The sequence below is a fragment of the Diabrotica undecimpunctata genome, chromosome 4, assembly GCF_040954645.1.
Source record: "Diabrotica undecimpunctata isolate CICGRU chromosome 4, icDiaUnde3, whole genome shotgun sequence".
NCBI classification, from domain to species: Eukaryota; Metazoa; Arthropoda; class Insecta; order Coleoptera; family Chrysomelidae; genus Diabrotica; species Diabrotica undecimpunctata.
The window spans coordinates 10,993,683-11,016,973 of NC_092806.1; the positions used below are offsets into that span (position 1 = coordinate 10,993,683).

At 34.6% G+C, this 23,291-nt stretch overlaps 1 protein-coding gene across 1 annotated transcript in view; it reads right to left on the reverse strand.

The window, feature by feature from the left end:
- Positions 1-23,291, reverse strand: part of nsl1 (non-specific lethal 1) — a 57,549-nt gene that overhangs the window by 22,204 nt on the left and 12,054 nt on the right. Inside the window, exon 2 of the mRNA XM_072528889.1 lies at positions 12,460-13,010. Within this exon, the coding sequence (XP_072384990.1) occupies positions 12,460-13,010 (551 nt within the window). The remainder of the gene's footprint in view (positions 1-12,459; positions 13,011-23,291) is intronic.

The window sequence follows — 23,291 nt, forward strand, 5'->3', positions numbered from 1 at the left end:
AAAAGAGGAACGACTGGGTAAGATCCAAAACAAAAGTCAAGGACATAGCAACAAAAATTGCCAAAATTAAATGGAGCTTCGCGGGCCACACTGCTAGACAAAAAGACCAACGTTGGAATACGTAAAATACAACATTGGAGACCTTACGAAAGTAAACGACCAAGAGGAAGACCACAGATGAGATGGGTTGATGATATTAAAAGAATAGCCGGAAGAAATTGGAAATATGTTGCTCGGGATAGAGACCGATGGAAGGAGTTGGGAGAGGCCTATGTCCAAACATGGACGACAGAAGGCTAAGAAGAAGAAGAATTTGAAAGTAAAACTCGTACTGCAAAATCGGTAAGTGTGTGTTCCCACCAGTAGCGCACCTAGAATTTGCCTCTGATGGGGGGGGGGGGTTTGGTTGGGCACGGAAATTTTTTTATGATGCTACCTCCTAAAAATGTGTGAGTACCAGTGTCGAAATAGGGCTCTGGAGGGGAAGGTTTAACCCCCCCTCCAGAGAGAGGCAAAGAGGCCTTTAGACAAAATCGCATTGCGCCGTTGGAACGTGAGTGGCGGGTTTAAGGATATAAAAAATAAGCGCACTCGCAAAGTTTTAAGTATAGGAAATTCAAATAGTTGGATCGAAAGTGAAACGTGACACGGAAGAGTCGAAATTAAAAATAGTGAATTTAAAGCACTAATCAAATTTTGTATTGGGGTATTGGGTGTATTGAAATTTGACACTTTCTGAATTACGCTGATGTTCCTTATCTATATAGCTTGATTATAAAGAATTTCCGACGACCAATGTTTTTTTTATTAGAACTACTGATCCAATATGTAAATATTTTATTACTTAAGTATATTTAAAAATATATATTGGTTTAATGAATGAGTAACTTCGCTTTTGAGATTAGGCACCTTGACTAATATGTAACAGATCTATCATACATAATAAACAATACAGTTTCCTCATACTGAATTTTAAAAGAAAAGAAAACCTTGAACTACATTTTGTTATGTGTGGAATAGACAAATCATTTATTTGTGCACTCAAGAAAACGAAACTGAACAGTTGAGAACAAAAAAACTGATTCGTTACACAGTAAGTTTTTTTGTATAAGGTGTAGAAAAAATTCAATTGCTTCGAAGGTTTTGTGAAAGTCTATGAAAATTAAAACAATAAGCATATTATATTATGCTATGTGATGAATATTTTAGCGATGATTGTATTAATGCAAATGATCAGTATTATCACTTGGAAAGAAAAATATGACAGAACTAAATGATGAAAGATAATCAATATAAGTTTTTTGCCAGCAAAGCATAATAGTACTATTGTACCATACCTAGTGATCTAGATTATAAAGAATTAATCTTATGACACCGGTACACAATAGGCTCGAAGGTTTCGTTGCTTAGCCTGGGTAGATTATGAGAGGGGTTATTTGTAGAGATGAGAAATACAAGAAAGAATAGGAAACAGGGAAGAGAACAACTCTTCAAAAGAAATGGGCGTCGCTGTTATAAATATTTGAGTCCCAAAAAAACAAAAATAGGATATTTACAAAATAAAGAGAAAAGATATTTAAAAATATCAAATATCACACGTAATACAAAATAATCGAAAAAAATATACACATACGAAATCAAACTCATTAATTAGATAATATATTCACATATCAGCACATTTACCTCTCTCCAGTCATGACCTCCCGGATGGAGTGTCGTGTATTGTCTGCCACCAAAGATCTCCAAATTGAAAAAGTATCAAGTTACAAATACTCGGGTACTTCAATAAACGAAACTGGAGCCCAAAACAATGAAATACAAAGACGTATCGAAATTGCCAGGGCCACTTTCATAAAGATGAAGAAATTCTTCTGCAACAGAGATATAAGCATCCCTCTCCGATTAAGAATGCTAAGGGGCTACGTATTTAACACGCTATTATACGGTGTAGAGGCCTTGACTCTCAAGCAGAACAATATAAAAAATAATGAAAGTTTCGAGATGTGGTGCTACCGTCGAATGCTGAAGATAAGTTGGGTTGAAAGAGTTACAAATTTTGAAGTAAGGCGAAGGATAGGAAAAGACCCAGAAATTTTGTCAACGATCAGACGAAGAAAACTCGAATATTTGGGTCACGTGATGAGAGGACATAAATACGCATTACTTCAAAATATAATGCAAGGAAAAATAGAAGGAAAACGGAATCCAGGCCGTAGAAGAATGTCATGGCTGCGTAATTTGAGAGAGTGGTTTGACTGTACCACTAATGAATTCTTTAGGTCAGCTGTAAACAAGGTCAGGTTAGCCTTGATGATTTCCAATCTCCGATAGGAGTGGCACAAGAAGAAGAAGAAAGATCTCTGTCTCTGGTCATTTCTTTTAACTCATGCATATCTCTGTAATTTGGCCGATCCATCTTGTTCGAGATCTTCCTCGTGATCTTCGGCCTACTACATTTCCTTGGATAATGAGTATTTCCATGTTTTCTGTGCCTTCTTTCGTAGTATGTCCAAAGTATTTTAATTGTTGGAGATGGTCTTTTAAGTAGAGCCGTTTGTTGACCTTTAGCTCATTTAGAATTGATTTATTTGTCCTGTGGTTGGTCCACGGAATTCGTAACATTTTGCTCCAACAGACCATGTCAGTGGCGTCTATCTTCTTTGCGCTTGTCGTAGGGACCAAGATTGATATCCGTATGTCAGTATTGGGAGTATGTATTAAGCAGTTGTCAACGTCATTTTTAGAGTTTGTGAAATTTCCTTCGGCGACTTTGGCTAGATCACATCTACGTTTTATTTCTTCCTGTAGTGAAGCCTTGATCAATGATCCCTGATATAAATATGAACTCACAACCTTAAACTAGGCAATCGTGGTTATGTGTAAATGATTGATATTTAGTCTATAAACTATCATGATCTTAGTCGTCTTTGATATATTTAACTGCAAACCAAATATTTGACTTTCGTTTTCAACCAGTCGTATGAGATCAATTAATTCTTCTTGACTTAAAGAAAAGAGAGAAAGACTTAAAAATTAAAGACATATAATGAAAATAAACATAAATGCCAAATGGACCGGGAAAACTGGTTTGGTGTATTATTCAATAATTTCTCTGTTAAAACATAGTATCACAATCATTGTAAAATGTAAAAATTCAAGGTCATAGAATTCGAATCATAGGAAAAAACTACGACAAAATAATTTTTAATCTTTATTTGTTGTAGTTTATCGCAATTAAATAATTGTGACTGAAATAAACAAACATTGTAGCAATTTTTAATGAAATCTTTCATTTTAGGTTTATTTTTTAAAGGTTTTATGTTTATCTTTGTATATAAATATCTGCCAAAGTACACGTTGTCATAAATGTTTTTATATTAAATTGATGGGTGGTTTACGAGGGAAAAGCGAAAAGTTGTACTGGGAGAGAATAAATGAGTTTAGTATCGTTAGTTTAATATATTTAGCTTTCGCTGTAATCCTTCCTTGCATCACAAGTGGTCAAGAAGTCTGAATGATATTGTCCACGAATTGTACTAGATGTACAGTATTGTGCGAATTAATGGAATCATTGTGACATTTTTCAATATTTACAGTTGGCAACACTATCCATACATTTACAACTGACCAAGCATTGGAAACATAACCTTACTTTTTTTTCTCTGTCTTTTATTTGAGGACGTTTTAGGACATTTCCCACTAAGTTTGTGTTGTTATGTACTATTTTGTGTTGTTTTCGGTAATTAGTGAGTTTGTTTCATTTAATTCCATCATGGATATTATGACTAGGAAGCGTGAAAAGATTATCACGTTGAACACACTTCTGTGTCACAAAGAGAAATCGCAAGAAAGTGTGGAGTGATTCAAGGGGAAGTAAGCCAGATTTTGAAGCGTGAACGAGAAAAACAACACTAGCAGATGAAAGATTTTTACTTCGAAAGAGCAAATTGGACTCAAGAAAAACAAGCCAAGAGCTCCAACAAGATCTAAAAGCATCAGGTGTAGTGATTCATGACTCAACTGTGCGGAAAAGCCTTTTGGAGAATGGTAGAAGGGCAATGCGTACAGAGAAAAAACAGCTTCTAATTGAACGAATGAAAAAATAAAGACTATTGGCCAAAAAATACTCTAATTGGACTGTAGACGACTGAAGAAAAGTCCTATTTACAAATGGAACTCGCTTTATAGGTCAGGAACAGCGGTCGGAATTCGTCAGGAAGTGTGACAATGAAAACCTTATACCATCTCATATTGATCAAACCGTAAAATATCCAGTCAAAAAAAATGTTTTGGGAATGTTTTTCATAGATGGGGGTTGGATCTTTCGTATCAATCGGACGCATGATGAACAACCAAAAATACAAATCCATGTTGGAACAGCGTTTGGACACAGAACTTCAAAAATGTTAACCCCAAGGAGGAGCGATTCTTCAACAGGAATCTGCTCCCTGTCACAAGTCAAAGCAAATGATGGAATTTTTCAAAAATAAGAAGATTAATGTTTTAGATTTTCCGGTAATTCGCCCGATCTTAACCCCATTGAAAATTTACGGGCCATTTGCAAAGCTAGACTGCGCAAAATCGACTGTACTACAAAAATAAAAACGACAGAAGCTGTCATTCAGGTTTGGTTTCGAGATCAAAAGATATCTGGGAACTGTCAGAAACTCGTAGAATCGATGCCAAATCGGGTAAAAGCAGTAATTGCAGCGAAAGGGGACATATTTCCTACTACATGATGTAAGTTTACCTTTATAGTTTTGTTAAAATATAATTTTTTTCTAAATAAATTGTTTTTGACGTGACAACGTCTTAAATTAGGTTGTGGCTCGGAGTCATTTAAGAAAAAGTGTAACGCCCGCTCACGTCTGTTACAGTGAGTCGCCGAACGAGAGAGAGGCCCGCCGGACCGGCGAATGCCTTGCGTCTCTCTCCCACTCAAACATGATCGGTCCGCTGCGCGCGGCACTAGAGAATTAGGCGCGTTGAATCGCTAAAGTTGAAAATCGTTGAAAGTATCGTCAGCTGTGTCTGTAGTGAAAATGTGGAGTGCTTAGATTCGTCATTTACAACAACTACAACAATAAAGGTAAATAATTGTACACTAATATTTCATTATCGTAAACTATGATTGATTGATTAATTGTTAGATTGACACAAAAGTTGAGAAACTGAGTTTATAGGTTATGTCATACTATTGACAAATGTTGATAGTGTTAAGTAAATTATTAGTTTAAATCACTCTGCAATCAATCGTAATTCAGTCTATTGAGAATAAACAGCGCGTATTGCTAGTCAAAGATTTAAAATAACAAATTATAACTTCTAACCTGTCAAAACAGGGCGACCAAACAAACGAACTAAACCGACCAATCACCACGCGCGGAGTTAGAATTTAACTGGGTTTAGCAAGAATTTCAAATTCCAATTTTAGTAAATGTTTTAATTTTCAACTTTACCATTTACATTTACAAATTTTAATTAATTTCAAATTTATTTAGCAAAAATTTGAACCTTCGATCTGAATAAGTGTTTTGATTTTTAAATTGATTCTTTAAAATTAAAAATATTAAAATATATATAATCAGAAGTGAACGTCACATAACATTATCTGTACTTATTATTATTTAATATGTAGGCAAATACATGTGACCATACTTGGTAGACACAATTGGAAATAGTAATTTTTTATAACTGAAAAAAATAAATATATAAAATACTGGTAGCAAACAATAACTTCAATGATCGATATCTCCGCAACTAATTGATATATCGAAAAAATTTTCAAATAAATTTTGTAGAAAATAATAAGATCAATAATATAATATAAAATAAATAATATATAAAACAATATATAAAAATATAATATATAAAATATAAATAATATATAAAATACCTAATAAATCGGTAATGCAATTCTTATTTTCATTCAATTCCTTGTTCCTATTGTGCAATTTAATAATATTCATATCAATAAATATTCTACCGAGAAAAAGACGTTGTCACGTAAAATCTTCGCCCGTAAAACCGACTTTACAGGCAACCGATTTTTTTCATTAAAACAACCTATGATTCCATTAATATGCACAGTACTGTATAAACTCCGCTTTCCATGTTATTACCATCGGTGCGAAGCTGCAAATTCCTTATTATATCGTTTCGTTAACTTTTGATAAATTTCTTTTGGTGATAAATGATAAAATCATTCATATTTTAAAAATGATGAATTCATGAGTAGGCTAAGTTATAGTAAACATTGCAAAATATGCTCTACAGAAAAATGGTTTTATTATATAAAAAAGTTGTAGATGCTGATCGCCGCAAAAACAAAGAAAAATTCCGGGAATAAGGAAGAATACCCACACATACGAGGAAATGTTGACAAAAAAATACAGGATGAGAATTTGCACCGGCAACACTGCAAATTCGAACCACCAAAACGCAAATAATCATCATCATCATCAGTGGCGTTACAGCTCTTTATGAGCCAAAGCCTTCTTTAGAACAATCCTCCATTCGCCCCTGTCTCTGGCAACTCTTCTTCATGCTCTAATTCCGATATAATTCAAATAATTTTCTAGGTTGTCTTGGTACCTAAGTCTCGGTCTTCCTCTTCTTCGTTGTCCGATCGGCCCTCTTCGGTCAAAAACTTTTCTGACTATGGCATCTTTCTCTCGTCTGATTACATGACCTATCCATCTGAGGCGTGCTACCTTAATGAATTTTACAACGTCAGGTTCTCCAAATCTTCTATACAACTCAAAATTGTAACACCTGCGCCACAAACCTTGTTCTTTTATGCCTCCATATATTCGTCTTAGTATTTTTCGCTCAAAACGTTTGAGCAATTCTTGGTCATTCTGTGTTAGTGTCCAAGTTTCTGAACCATATGTTAGCACTGGTCTTATTAGTGTTTTGTATACAGTCAGTTTAATTTTTCTAGGCATTTTTGAGGCCATCTGTCTTCTTAAGCCATAGTAACACTTATTGGCGAGCACTATTCTTCTTTTTATTTCTTCACTGACGTTGTTATCTTTGGTTAGCAGCGACCCTAATATATGAAGGTGTCAACACCTTCCAGTTCTAGGTCATCAATTATTATTCGTGTAGGTGTCGGGTTGCTTGACCTAGTGCAACACATATATTTGGTCTTTTGAACATTTATATTTAGTCCCATTCTGTGTGCAGATGCTCTTAACGACCGAAATGCTTCAGTCAGAGATTCTGTGGACCTACCTATGATGTCTATGTCACCTGCGTATCCGACAATTTGTAAACGCAAATAATAAAAAAAAATAATTGACAATTTCACTTAATCTATTTTATGGTGATTTTGTCATCTAAAACAATTCGTTTCTTGTAAATTAGCTGAACGGAGTAAAAAAAAGCATGAAATACGATGGTTCAGTGTCGGTCAAACAAAAAAGGGCTGATCGAATTTATTAAGACGCATGCGATGTTAAAATCGGGAAAATCTACAAATAGTTTTACTTGGAAAACGGCCCAAGCATTGTAAATCCACGTGGGTGAAAATTTAAACGTTCTTCCAGGAGCTAATAAAGAATGGCGCAAAGTACGATTTCTTTAATTAAAAAAAAAAAAAAAAAGTAGTTCAGTTAATTATTGATTTAATTGTAGACATGGCAAGACATGAACTCGATGGCTAAAAAGAAAACTACACTTATAAATAATAGATACTGGAGGTGGGCAGCAGAAATAGTTCACAGTCATCAATGACGAAGAAAATTTTTTAAGTATTATCGGGTCTGTTGCGGTTGAAGGTGACCAATTGGTTCTTGAACCAACCAGCTCTTTAAATTTGAAAGCTTTGTGTGAAAACAACTCGAACGTTTTCAGATGAAGAAATTCCTGATATTGATACAAATAAGAAAAATCTTGAAAATAATGAAAATTCTAAGATGACTGAGATAAAGATATAATTACATATCCCAAGTACATCAACAGATCAGAGAGGGAAGAAAAAGTGTGATTTTGAACAGACATTCTTAATCTTATTAATCATATCTTCTAGACATTCAAACTCTGTGAGGGTACGCAGTTTAGATAAGGTACAGGAGGTCAATGATGAACTTCTGCAATTAACAGCAGCAAATAACAAAAAAAACATCTAATTATTATGAGAAATTAAGACTTTATAGAAAGGATGTTGAGGCGAAAGAGTTAATTGCCAAAAACTTGGCTGATCTGGCAGAATATTTAATACGAGAAAATATTAAAAAATCTTCATAGAAAAGTTATTCTTTATACGAAGTTCTGCATGACCTAAAATCTTAAAAAAAATCATGATATATTAATTTTTTTCAGTTGTATACGTGGTTTGTCAAAAAAGATGAATATTACTCAAGAGTAAAGTACATTTATTTTTAACAACATCTAAAACTATTATTAACCCTTAAGTACCATGGCGGGGTCAAAATTGACCCCCCGCGTTTTTAATGCCAAGTTTCGCTACCGAAACATAGATTGGGCATTGCGCGCTTTCTGCTAATCTTCGACCGGTAGGTGATTTATCGATCTACGAAAATTCCGTTAGTTTATCTGTTACTACTGCAGAGTTAGGCACGCATAGGGTCAATTTTGACCCGCTTATGGTATAAGTGTTTCTAGTGCAATTAACGAGTAATTTGAAATGGCGGGGTGTAGTCGCAATAAACGTCCTCTGACACAGAAAGAACTAGAAGAGGAGGGACAAAAAATTATGGACAATGGACTAGATAGTGACAGTGAGTTTTTAGACCAGGCTAGTGAACACAGTGATCACGAAATAGACAGTGAAGAGGAATGGGACAATGATGACGAAAAAAATTGGCAAATTAATAATTCCGAAACTGGTAGTGAATATTCGGGTAAAGAAAGTGATATAGCTGACTCAAGGGATGTGTTTTATGGCAAAAATAGGTACAAGTGGTCTAAAACTTCTCCCACCTTTTCTCGTACACGTAAGCATAATTTAATTAGTCATTTACCTGGTGTTATTGGAAAAGCTCGAGCTAGTATGCCAGAGAAACCAGTTGATGCTTGGGAATGTATTATTAGCCACGATATATTGCAAGAAATTCTTGAGAAAACCAATGAACGAATACCTAATATGGCTTCTAAATATAATTTACACAATTTATCGTGTCAATATACCAATCATCTTGACATAATTGAATTAAAGGCCTTCTTAGGCTTATTATATTAGGCAATAATGAAGATTTAAGATCTTTATTTGCTACGAATGGTACTGGTCGTGATATATTTCGAGCAACCATGTCACTAAACCGATTTTATTTTTTGCTTGTAAGCCTTTGTTTTGACGACCCAGCTACTAGACAAGAACGTATTGCGCACGGAGATAAACTGGCAGCTATATCCAATATTTTTAATATGTTTATAATTAATTGCCAGTCCAATTATAGTTGTGGTGAATATCTCACAATAGATGAAATGCTTATTGCATTTAGAGGAAGGTGCCAATTCAGGATGTATCTCAAAAATAAGCCAGACAAATACGGTCTGAAAATGCAGTGTTTAGTAGACTCTAAGACACATTATTTGCTAAATGGTTTTATATATACTGGAAAAGATACACGCAGAGCAAATCCAAAAAAGTTATCCATCCCCACTCTAGATGTTTTGACACTTATTCCACCAATTTCTGGTACAAATAGAAACATAACAGCAGATAATTGGTTTTCGTCCATTGAGCTTATAAAAGAACTGAGAAGCCATAAAATTTCATATGTTGGAACTCTAAAAAGAAATAAAAGAGAGGTTCCTGCTGAATTTCAACCCCAAAAAAACAGGCCACCTAATTCTGCCTTATTTGGTTTTACAGGAAGCGAGAGCCTTGTATCTTTTGTTCCTAAGAAAAATCGTGCAGTGTTGTTAGTGTCAACTATGCATCATTCCAATATAATGGTTAATGGAAAGCCAGAGATTATAAATTTTTACAACGAGACAAAAGGTGGGGCGGATTCATTGGATAAGAAATGTGCATGCTATAAAACTGGCAGAAGAACTCGTAGATTGACTTAAGTAATATGGTTTCGCATTTTGGACATTGCAGGATTAAATGCTAACGTAATTTTTAATGGAGTTCAGCAAAATCAAATAATGGAAAGAAGATTGTTTCTAACCACTTTAGGTTAAGAACTTATTAAGGCCCATTTAACTCGTAGAGCTCAGCAAACTTGTTTACCGAGAGAAATTCGTAGTGCCATTTTTAAAGTTTCCGGACTTCAGGAACCAATGCCTGCCGCAAATCCAGAGCCACAACGACGAAAAAAGAGGGGAAGGTGTAAAATATGTCCATATTCCAAAACCAAAAGAAAGAAAGCTCATCGTGCGATAAATGTCGAGATTTTATTTGCAAAAATCATTCCCGCATACAGACGTTATGCATAAGCTGTGTTGAAAATTAAGGTAAAATCATGCTTGTCATTTTTGAGATACGAAATCTAAATCGATTTTTTTTATTTTAGGTAGGAGCTATGATACCTAGATTTCACCATTGGATATAAAAAAAACTGCACATTGTTATTATTTTTCTTATAATTTGAGAAAGTGCATAGCTATGTTAATTTGACTGAATACAAAAGTTTTTTTTAAATAAAGTTATATCTAATTAACCAAATTCGTTTATTTTTATATAAATGTAAAAGTAGTTGTAAACAAAATAATTTAAAATAAAACAAGTTAAAAAAAGAATATTTTTTGATACAAAAAACAATGGGGGGTCAAATTTGACCCTGCCATGGTACAAATGTTACTATTTTTGGCCATGGTAGTTAAGGGTTAAAGAAAGTTAATCAGAATCAAAATGGTACATTCGAATACTCTGCCTCTTATTAAAAACTATCATCCGAAATCTTATCTGATACACGGGCTCAGTGTTCAGACCCGTTCGAGTGGTTGTATACGAAAAAATTCGTACACGCCATATTCGAAAATACAAAAAACTGGATTTCGAGCGAATTTCTTCTAATTTCCAGTGCGAAACATGCTCGAATGAATTCGAAAATACGACCACGGACTGGTAACATAAATGCAAACGATGTAAAGCTTATACATTGATAGCAAAACTGGGCAAAAGAGTGTATCGGCAAACAATTAAATAAAAACTGTAAAAAAACCGGAGAATATTAAGTGCGATCCACTGCGGAGAAAAAAAATCTTTGTCCACTTAAGTAGAGCTTTGTGATTACGGTTATATAGTATTTGATAACGAATTGTAAAAACGTTGATAACGATTACGGGAAATAACAAATTAACTCAACTAACCTGTGTTTATTAATAAGTACTGTATAAAATTTGATAACAATATTATGGTAACGAAATACAGATAACCCTAATGAATGTATTTAAAATTCGATAATCAATTTTTTGCACACAGGTCAACGACTGATTTGGTCCCGAGCCGGCATGTATGTACGTGAATGATGTAACAATGCTGTATGCAATTTTATGTGCTTAACGTACGAGGTCAATTTCTGTTTTATACGTGCAGATAAACATCCTGTTTTACTCGAAACCACAAGATGCTGTCGTTTGTCGTTCGCGTGATATCTTTTTTACCGGTCGGCGATATTAGGCCTATTGTGACGTAGACAGTGAGGGATCTTGTGTTAATGTAATATTACAACGTTGACTTCATTAGGCAATAGCAATTGTCAAAAAAGGAAAAAGTGATTAAAATCGATGCGAAAGTTATTTTCGAAATTCGAAATCGATTTTTCTGCTTCTTATTAGTCATTCCATCGATTATAGACCAAACAAGTTAGTAAAAAAATCCTATTGCATTGTTTTAGTTTTCCTTAATCATATATTACAAATATTTTAAAATCAGTCTCCTCTTAACTGATACGGATTTGACAAATATGGTGCCTCCGGTGGGGGGCAACTTTAAGATCTTAATTATTTTTTATTGCAGATTTGGATTCCTTATAAATAAGTAACTTCTATTCAGGACATTTTTTGGAATTGTTGATAGATGGCGCTATTATAATCGGGAAAAAAACTATCCTGATTTCCTAGAACCATTATGGAAACGGTCCAATACATCTCGAGAAATACACTTTCAAATGAAAAACTGAAAAACACGTGTTCAATATTTTTCAAAAATCTATTGAATTACATGCAAAACGCGACCCTCACCTCAATTTGATTTTTTACTCATTTTTCTTTATCTATAACTAATCAATATCGTTTATTAAACATTGTAATTCGCAAAATAATGGAATTACTTTCTTCTTACTGTAAAGAGCAATACTCATAAAAATTTATTGTATTTGCACACGCGATTCAAATGAAAAATAACACAATCTCTTGAAAATCTCTTCGGAAAATGAGCAAATGTGATAACTGCGAATAAGTATTTGTATTGTAGCTACCATGATTTGCCCAATATCGAGGATAAACGTATATTAAAATGGGATAAAATAAAGAAACACTTACCTTCAGGTAGCGAAAAGACGTTGTGGAAACTGGGATCCAGCAACATGATTTTCTCGGCACGGCTGAGCGTGTCCGGGGGATCCCTCGGGTACGTGGGGTCCGTCCTGCCCGTGCACAAAGCGCACGGATTCGACAACGGCACGCACCCGCATCTCATGGTGCTCGGCCGCACAGCCTTTCTGGATACTGCATGCAATCCGGCCATCTGCAGCAGCTTCCTCTTCTTGAATTTGGTCAACGGTCTGGTCCTGGCACATTGATAGTCCGTCGCGGATTCTTCAGTAGCGTCGTCCGCCAACTTCGAAGATAGCAACGAACCGCCGGGAAGCTGACCGCGATACCCGTTAACGGCAGTCTGTGAGGCGGGAGGGATGTGAGGTGGACTGGCACCGCCCAGTTGAATACTGCCCTTGTTCAAGCGAGCTTGTTTGTGCAAGTCCGTGTGTTGCCGTATTCGGTGTTCCAGATCCGCGATCTGGCCTTGCAACCACGTCCATTTCGCGGCTATCAAGGCTCGATCGTTCGAGTATTTCCACAGCGCCCTTTTTTGTCTGCAAAAAAGAATTTAAATAAATTATACAATACTTGACAACAAAGTGCATAGCAAAATAACAGTTTTAAATGATAATGTCAGTGTTTAACGGCTTAGAAATGCAATCGACAACGAAAAAATAGACGCTTAAAAAAAAAATAGGAATGAGGGATAAAATCTCAAAGAATTATGTAAATTTTAAGTTCCCAGGATTCCCAACATTTATCCTTTTATTGTGATTTTTTGGTTGTTTTAACTAAATCTTTTTCTTTCACAATTCTTTTGACAGATTTTCGAGAAACGGATGCATTGTGATGTGCACTATACCCCGTCAATTACGAGGCTACAATGAAAGTTTTCCACAGAACCATTTAACGGTTCGATTTCGTGAATATGATTTTCGTACATTTTTATTTTAAATTTGCCCTAAATAAACAATGCGTCCATCGATTTCGTCTTGGTTTTCGTGATAAAGCACCAGGCCTATAATGACGACAACAGACATCATCATGATGATCTATGAGCAGTTTTCAACCAGTTCTAGTAGTTCAATTTCTAGCTTTCTAAGAATTCCATTAAAAAGAGCAATAGAAGCAACTCCTGAACAGCGCAGGAGCGAGATATAGGCAGACACTTCAATGCAAAAAATACTAACTAGAATTCTAGACTAACTACCTCAAAAGGAAAGGAACTTTTATTAGCTATTAAACACAGTTGCGAATCATTATCTATTGATAGACCAACCTACAGTCCATTGCTAGATCTTTGCACAAGTATGACATTATTCACGAATTATTTTTTATATTACGTCTCTTTCTTAATCACATAAACTAAATCGATGAACTTAAGCCGCCTGTCCATTCACAACAGCATACAATGATACGATGAATGTATAGGACGATGGTCGATGATTGATTCACCCACTTGCAATTGTAAGTATTATTTTGACAGCGTTTGTAGTATGTTTAAATTACTTTCGTGCCATTTAAATATTCTATCCTTTTTTGTAATTGATAAGAGAAAGCTGGAAAAAGGAAACAACAACAGGATACGCAACTAAAGCATAGATTCCCAAAGTGGCCGACTTGTAGGAGACCACAACAATGTCGTATTTTCGTCTGCTGTCTTCTACTATTGCTCCAACTGCGATCCATTATAAAATTAAATAAATAATGTAAAAAAAATTAAAATGCAAAAACCTTTGGCTAACTTTGGTCCAACGAACAAAACTAGCCGCCTATAATGACCCTATTGTAAGAATATAAACGAAAATCAAACGTCTATACTGAAATAACTCAGAAGTGCCACTATTGCTGAAAGTTTACACAAAATTGAAAATCCTATTTAATAAAAAATATGCAAGTCATGCAAGAGTGCGTTAAATTATCTCATCTCAGAAAACTAAAACAATAGTAGTCAGCAAAGAGCCAACCAGATGTAAAATAGAAATTAATGGCATCAGTATTGAACAAGTAATGGAAATAAAATACCTGGGAATTACACTGTCTAGCTATGAAGACCTGGACAAAGAAGTGGGAGATCAAGTACAAAAAGCATAGACTGGCAGGATGCATTAATAACACTATATGGTGAAACAGACACATTGACACTGAAGACTGAGATGAAGTCAAGAATTTATAAAGCCAGTGTAAGACCAATAATGACATATGCCTCAGAAACAAGACCCGACACAGCCACAACGCAAAGGATACTGGAAACCACAGAGATAAGAGTACTGAGAAGTATTACAGGAAATATGCTGACAAATCGAAAGAGAAGTGAAGACATTAGAAGAAAATGTAACGTGCAGTGTATAAATGAATGGACACAAAATAGAAAAATAGCTCAAAATAGCACGAGATAAGTCCCCAATCGGCAGAAGAAGTATCGGACGACCGCGCAAAAGATGGAGTGACAACTTTCCATAATGTATTAATCCGCCAATGAACAAGCAGAATTGCTTATAAAGAGGAAGAAGAAAAAATTTCAAATGCAATTATAAAACTTGGTACAACTTATTGATTTTTGAGATGTGCCACTATTGCCGCCGAAAAGCAAACCACAAGAAAATAGTTCCAGAAGCATTTTACTTGTTTAGTTTAAAAAAGTTAAAATAATAAACTGTATGCATATAAAGAGCAAAGTTTAAGAAACGACAAATTAACAATGGTTTGATCTCAGTAATTACTAAATAAAGTTTAGTCATATCTCACACTTCCCCACCCAAAGTTTTTGACATTACAATAATTTCTAATCGTTTTACGACGCAGCAGAACAAGCCTACTCAAAACAGGTATTCTCCACTTCTGTATTTTGCACGCCACGCTGCTATACCACGATCGACTGGATGACTCAACAAAGGTCACGGAATACTTAGATAACCGCGTTATTTTAGTTTAAAATTTCGACATGAGTAAACACGACAAACTGAAATGAAAGGAAGCATTATCGCATTCTGGCTAATTGTTGTTTATATTCATACTATTTATTTATATGGGACTGTTTCGCCATTTGACTGATCAGCAGATATTTTATAATTTTTAATTACGGTTTTTAATGTTTTTATTATTCGTTCATATACCAGAATAGGCAACTTTTACACGGAAAGATATTTTTAAACATGTAATTACTTAGGAGTAGATTCTACGTTACATGACCTAACTGTTTAATTTTTCGATTGCATTCTACCGATACAAATATCGATTTTAAAGATAATAAATAAAATATCATTTAAAGGTACAATTTAGTAGGAATGAATTACAGCTACGGGAAAGCAAAATGTAGCCCTAGAAAACGTATTAATGATTTTAATAAGTTCTTGTCTAGTCAAGTAAAAACAAAACACGCAAACGATTTCTGTATCCTTTTTATTATAAGATTTTCGAAGGTTTTAAAAGGTATATGAAGATAGCTAATGAGAAATCTTTGAAAGCTGAAAATTGAACAGATTATAAGTGAAGATCAAACTTTTATAATCCAATTGACAGATGACATATACAGAGTAGGTGTAAAAAGTTATAATCCGTGCAATAATCGTACTCAGGAAGCGCGCTGGAAACATTTGCAATATCTCGCCTTCTACGGCACACAGAACAATTATTGAGACGGTGGCTAGAATAAGGGTCTATAGATCCTTCTACCGGAGAACACAGAATTGAACTCTTTATGTTGTTCTCTGTTAGTCTAACAATTTTTCTACCTCTAACAAGTCTCTAAATCAACTCTATAACGCGGTGTCAAAAGGTGTCAAAAAGAAAATTGTTCAGAAAGACCATTGGAAAAAAAACGTGGCAACATCTAAGAGACAGAGTGGACAGGAGTATGTGTCAAAATTTACGGGAAAAACTGTACAGAGTAAAGTATTTTCTGTTGTCCGTACGTGTTGCACAGAAAAATGTTTTGCAAAAATAACTTCGCATGATTCAAAAGCGTTTATTTGACTCTTTTTTGATAATGGTTAAGAAAAAGAACAAGACACTCTTCTAGCAGGTTGTATGGTATTAGGGGAGCCTCCAGAAAGGTATAGAAAGATAGAAAATCACAAAATTAGCAGACAGTATCACTGGAAATACAAGCTTAAAACTTCTAGTTGTGATGTGCCCGTGTGCCGTTCCTTTTTTGTTGACTTATATCAAGTACGAGTAAAGCGTGTAAGAATTTCAGATAATGTTTATTTTATGGCTTTAGAACATTTAAAATCTATTCCACATAAAACAAGTCAATTACACACCTGGAAAAACAAACAGATTGTACTTCGACAACCCAGACCTAACGATTTAGGACATTTTTGAGCAGTTTCAAAAGTTGTTTAAATACACTACTGGGAATAATTTATGTTCAAAAAACCGAAGACTGACACATGTGATTATTGTCGTGAGTGTGAAATCAAACTAGAAAAGAACAGGAATGATGAATGTCGTGTTGATCTCCATAAAAAGAGACTCGAGGCCTAGTCCAAGCTAAAAAATGATGACTTGAGAAAAACAACAGATGATAGTGACATTCTTGTCCTGGGATTTGATTACGCACAAAATCTACCGTTGCCAAAGCTCAGCATAACAAAACAGTTCCATAAAAAACTTTTATGGATGTACGTATTCAATATACACGTGAATAATGATGGATCATCATATGTATATATTATGTATGATCCTTCACAGAATCTCAATGTAAAAAGGGAACAAATAGTGTTTTGACTGTATTCACAATAAATTAGCAGATTATCCTATACTGTATTTTTATGTATGAGAGAGTAATAAAACAATAAATTATGTATGCAAATCCCTAAACTGTTGATACGGGTGACTCAATGAAAAACAGATATTTGTCAACAAGTTTACAGAAGTATATAGGAAAACAATTTTAAATTGAGTATGACCACCAGGTATAACGGTTGGAGCAGAATAGAATACAATAGTTGTGAGGGTTACTAATCCCTAAATAAGGTTGCCAGTGTCGGAGTGATGGAGGTTAACAGGTACTAATGAATTTGCAAGAAATGTAAGATGTTTATTTTATTGGTTATATATAACCAATAAAAGTTTAATAAGTACCTACCTATTTGCAAAATAAAGTTTAATTCTTTAGATAAAATAAAACGTTTTATTTTATCTATTTGCAAAATAAAGTTTAATTCTTTGCCTATTTGCAAAATAAAGTTTAATTCTTTAGATAAAATAAAACGTTTTATTTTATCTGAAATGAGTGCATTCCACGAAGTAAGGGTTTCAACAATCAAACATTTAATTCTTTAATTCCAGGAATCTACGACAGTAATTGACTAGATAATTACCTTCTAAACTTATTCCACAGAAAATGTGATAGTGGGTTTTTCCATTTTGTATATAGGAAGGTCCAAGTGGCGTATTCAAAATTCTTAACAGTTCACTAAAAGTAGGTACTTCAGTTGCAAGGTGCAGTTTATTGTGTATACTAGTGTTATGGAAAATTTGGAAGTGCCGTGTAAACGCCGAAAAATTGGTCCTCTAACAGTTAATGAAAAAACATTAATATTTAATTGTTTTAAATCATTTACAGACAAACGTTTATGTGAAAGTGTTGATGAGACCGTTGAGTTAGTTAGCAGTACACTTGGTGTTGGGAAATCTACGATTTACAGAGTTATTAAAGAAGAGAAATGTGGTAGTTTTCAAATGCCACGTAATGCTCCAGGGAAACCAAAATTTCAAATAGAATATCATTTTAAAGAAGGACTTCAACGGAAAGTTCATGAATTCTTCTTTAGACAAGAATTTCCAACATTGGATAAAGTTCTTGTCTCAGTTCGAGATGATAAGGATTACCCAGAAATGAGTCGAAGTACGTTATGGAAACTTTTAAAATAAATAGGCTTCCGCTGGAAAAAGAATCCCAGAAAGTCTATTTTATTAGAAAGAAGCGATATTGTCATATGGAGAAGACATTTTCTAAGAACCATAAAGGAAATGAGAAACCAAAAAAGAAAAATATTTTATCTTGATGAAACATGGATCAACGAGGGTCATACACCAAATAAATTTTGGCAGGATGAAACTGTTACAAGTCAAAGGCACGCTTTTGTAAATAACTTATCTACTGGTTTAAACCCACCATCAGGAAAGGGACGCAGGCTGATACTAGTACACATTGGCAGTTCAGACGGTTTTGTTGAAGGTGGTTTATTAACTTTTGAATCAACTAGTACCGGTGACTACCATGAAGACATGAACGCTGATGTCTTTCAAGAATGGTTCGAACAAATGATAATAGATCTTCTTCCTAAGAACTGTGTAATAGTAATGGATAATGCAAGTTATCACTCCAGACTTATAGAAGGACTGCCCACAACCAAGTGGTTAAAAAAAGACTTGCAGAATTGGCCGAGTTCAAAAAATATTACGTACCATCCCGGATCTATAAGAAAGGAACTTTATTCGTTGTGTGCCCTTCATAAAGAAAAATTTAAAAAATACGAAATTGATGAAATTGCCAAAAATCGTGGAATGACAGTACTTAGATCCCCACCATATCATTGTGAATTAAACCCGATTGAACTGGGTATGGGCACAGATAAAGAGTAAAGTTTCAAGAAAAAATACCACTTTTAAAATTCATGATGTTAAACAGTTGTTTTTGGAGGCCGTAAATAATGTAAAACCTGAAAACTGGGAAAAGGCAGTAAATCACACTATTAAAGAAGAGGAAAAAATGTGGAAGCTGGACAATATTACTGATAAAATGATCGAGCCAGTTATTATAAATCTTGGTTCTGAAAGTTCATCTTCTGAATCTGATTTGGATTTGTAACAAGTAGCTGTAAGTTTTATATTAATATTTTTATTCATCTATTTAACATACCTTAGACGGTTTTAAAAACTCTTTTTCTCTTTTGTAATTTTTAAAAATTAAAAAAAATGTGAATTTTTTAAAACCCTTTTTAATGTAGGCCAGTCAGTTCTAATATAGTGTGTGATAAAAGAGGTCACTTTTGTTTACATACACATAACACTTTATAACACTGAAATAATTCATTTATTTTTTACAATTATTCAAAGTAATTTTTCAATTAATCTTGAGCACGCCCATGAAGTGGTCGGAGCTACCAGTTAAAATTATGCTAATTACTCTCTCGTTCATAAAAATAAACTATAATACCAAGCATATTGTTTTTCTATCAGATGCAGCTGGAGGCCATAATAAAAATCAGACGGAAATCATTACGGTTTTGATCTTGGATATCAAAACTATACAGAGTCAAAGTGACACATATTTATCCTGTTCGTGGACACTCCTTTAGCCAGTGGGACAGAAATTTTGGGGTTATAAGACGGGCCTTAAAAAGAGTTCAAGATGTCGAGGAACCCAAAGTCTACCTAGAAAAAATGGTACAGTGCTGACAAACTCCTTCTCCTTTCTGCCTCAAACATGACTCCTCTATAATATATGACTGGGATGCAGCACTCTTTATTTTTTGAAGAAGCCTGTGAATAAAGATTGTGAGTTTAAAATACAACAGTATCGCGTGCTGAAGTATAAACCTTGTGGGACACTGGCTGCTAGTGATGAGAAGGTCACGAACGATCCGTTCACAAAGATCTGATCTTTACGAAGGGGATTGATACAATCACATTCTGTGACCCTATCGTTCGAATGACCCTATGAATGACGCTGTTTAGTGTTTACGAAACGAACTATGTGATCGCGACAGGTTGCTCGGATGATCGCGCTCGGTCAAATTAATGCATGAACCGCGAACCGCAAAGGATTGTTCAAACGCTGATTTCAGTTTTCCAGGACGATGAAACCCTTACGCTGCAAAACTGTGAAATTATATACATTCGAATTGCCGAGTCAATAGTCCCGTAGTCTGTTCTACACTCGCGATCATAAAATCCGGGTCACCTTGAAAATCACCGATATTTTATTTTTAACGAGCTTTATCGTAAATAATAATAACACAAATACAAACTAATGCATGTTTCTGAGAATTGTTGCGGTTTCCTTTGTAACAAAGAATTCCAATAGTGCCGATTTCGCGGTAAAGTGCACACTTCCTAAAATGAACGCTACCTGTAACTCCGCCTGTTTTAAATGTCTCGTTTGCACTTCGACTTTCTGTTCAAATGCAACGGACAAACGTTTATTATTGCCACCCTTAGTGTTTATTAGTGCCATTATTAGTGTTTATTTTTTGACAAAAATGCTTTTGACTGTTGTTGAAACGGCACAAATTGTTGCACTTGTGGAAGACGGTCACACTCAACGGCAAGTCGCAAGAACTGTTGGCGTAAGCCTTTCTACGGTTCAACGAGTGCTTCAACGCTTTCAGGAGGCAAGTTTGCTAACCAGGTGACCTGGCTCTGGACGTAGAAGAACGACCAAGGCACTAGATGACCGTTTCCTTGTGTTTCAGGCTTTACGAAACCGGACCTCAACTGCGGTTATGCATCAAAATCGTCAAGAGGAAGTACGAAATCGCAATTTTAGTGTTGCAACAGTCAGAAGAAGACTTCGTTCCTCTTGACTATCTTCTCGGGTAATGGCTAGAGGACCGCCACTTTGCCGGGTGCCTCGAGTTGCACGACTAGCTTTTGCTCGACAATACGCGCATTGGGGAATTAACGATTGTAGCAAAGTGTTATTCTCAGATGAATCCCGTTTCTGCCTAACTGGATCCGAGGGACGTGTAAGAGTTTGGAGGAGAACCGGTGAACGATTTTCACAAGCTTGCATTGCTCCAAGAATGCCATTTGGTGGAGGCTCCCACACAGAATTACCCTTCATCGAAAATGGGTCCCTAACTGCACGAAGGTACATTACGGAGATTCCGGAAGAACATATTATGCCCAACATGGCAGGGCTTGGAGAAAGCGCCACGTTTTCGGAAAAACGTTTTTACGGAAAACGTTTTAATGCAGGACAACGTGCGACCGCACGTTGCCAGGATCAGTATGTAATACTTGGACGAAGTTGGAATTACGAGGGTACCCTGGCCGGCTAGGTTTCCGGACATGAATCCCATCGAACATCTCTGGGACGACTTGAAAAAACGTATTCAAACCCATACACCTCCTCCTAACAACGCACAGGAGCTTAAGGATCTGTTAGTGAGAGAGTGGAATAACATACCACAACATGTAATCCGGAGAAAAATTGAGAGTATGCCCCGTCGTCTGCAAGAGGTTATTAGAGCAAGGGCAGGCAATACACGATATTGGTCATTAAAATTTCACTGATTTTTTACCACGTTCTGTATTTTCCATTTTTTTTTCGTATGTCTGTTTTATCAACAATTTGATTTGTTTTCTGTTTTTTTCAATAAAAACAATAAAAAACCATTTTTTTTCTTTCAAAACAAACATTGATGACAAATAAAAAATACATTAGCCAAAAAAAAGGTTATTACTGCACCAGAGGCAAAAATATTTAAGAAACTTGAAATTTTCAAGATGACCCGGATTTTATGATCGCGAGTGTATTTATAAATGTATAGGAAATAAAATCAATTTTAAATGTTGCGTTATCATTCACTCATAAACATAACAATATGAAATTGGTAATTTTACTGAACTTTTTGAAGTATTTTTTTTTTATATGAATGATTTCTGAAGATGATTTGACAAATACAAATCTTAATGCCAGCCTTAAACTATATTTCATTCTTAAATTTATACTATATAATATATAGTATATAGTCTTAAATTTATAATAATATCGAATTCTACACGTAAACAACAATGTAATTAAAGTCGTTCTAATGAACGAATCTCTATGAACGGGTCCTGCATTATCATTAATTCATAATACTCTCAGAAAGATTCGTAAACATATCAATATTAAACTCTACACACTTGACCTTTACACAACAAATTTAATTAGTCGTTCATATGAACGGATCATTTTAATGAATGACCTGGAAGACCCGGGTCAGCGAAACGAACCAGGTCTTCCCATTGGATGCTTCTAAAACCTACTTTGAAATGTATATAATACCCCTTTTAAATAGGCAAAAAACGTTGCCACTTGGGCAACAAGAAGGGCTTATGTAAACTTGTTTTAATACTCTTCATTTGAAGAAAAAAAGGAACATATTTTATAAAGGTATTCTCTATTATTTTACCAATGGATCGAAAATTGTTAAAACTAAAACATTTAAACAATGCAGTCTTGGTTCGCCTTAGAGATGGATGTTAAATATTTGAATGCTTGTTTCTCAAAATACACTTTTAGCAGATAGGCCCTTCTTCCACATACCGTCTTAATTCTTTTTTTGGAACTGGGGTAGCTCGAGAAAATAATACAAAATGGTCTACTTTCACCTGCCGGAAAATACGGGAAAAATAAATTAATTTTTCCATAATAAAGAATTGAATTTTACTATTATTTATATAAATATAATAATATTAATTATAAATTAATACTAGAAATGTGTTTATTTAATTAAAATATGAAACGACGTATTATTCATAGGTTTTTACAATCCCTGAATAAATTGTTTTAAAATAACTTTAAAACAAATATTTTTGTACGTTACAATTATTATATATTTATACAAATTATATTGATCAATAAAATTTATATATTTTTTTTACGAAATAATAGTAAAATTTAACTTTTTTATGGAAAAATTTAACTAATTCATATTTCCGGGATTATCCGATTGTTCCAGGAGGTGAAAATATCAAAGTTCTTATTATTTTACGAGCTCTAAAAAAACGGAGCTCGGACAAGCGTTATTTTACGAGTACCATCACTTAATGGGTTATACCTTTTTACTCCTCGGTATATGCCATCTATAGTCGGACAATTTTCAATAAAAGTG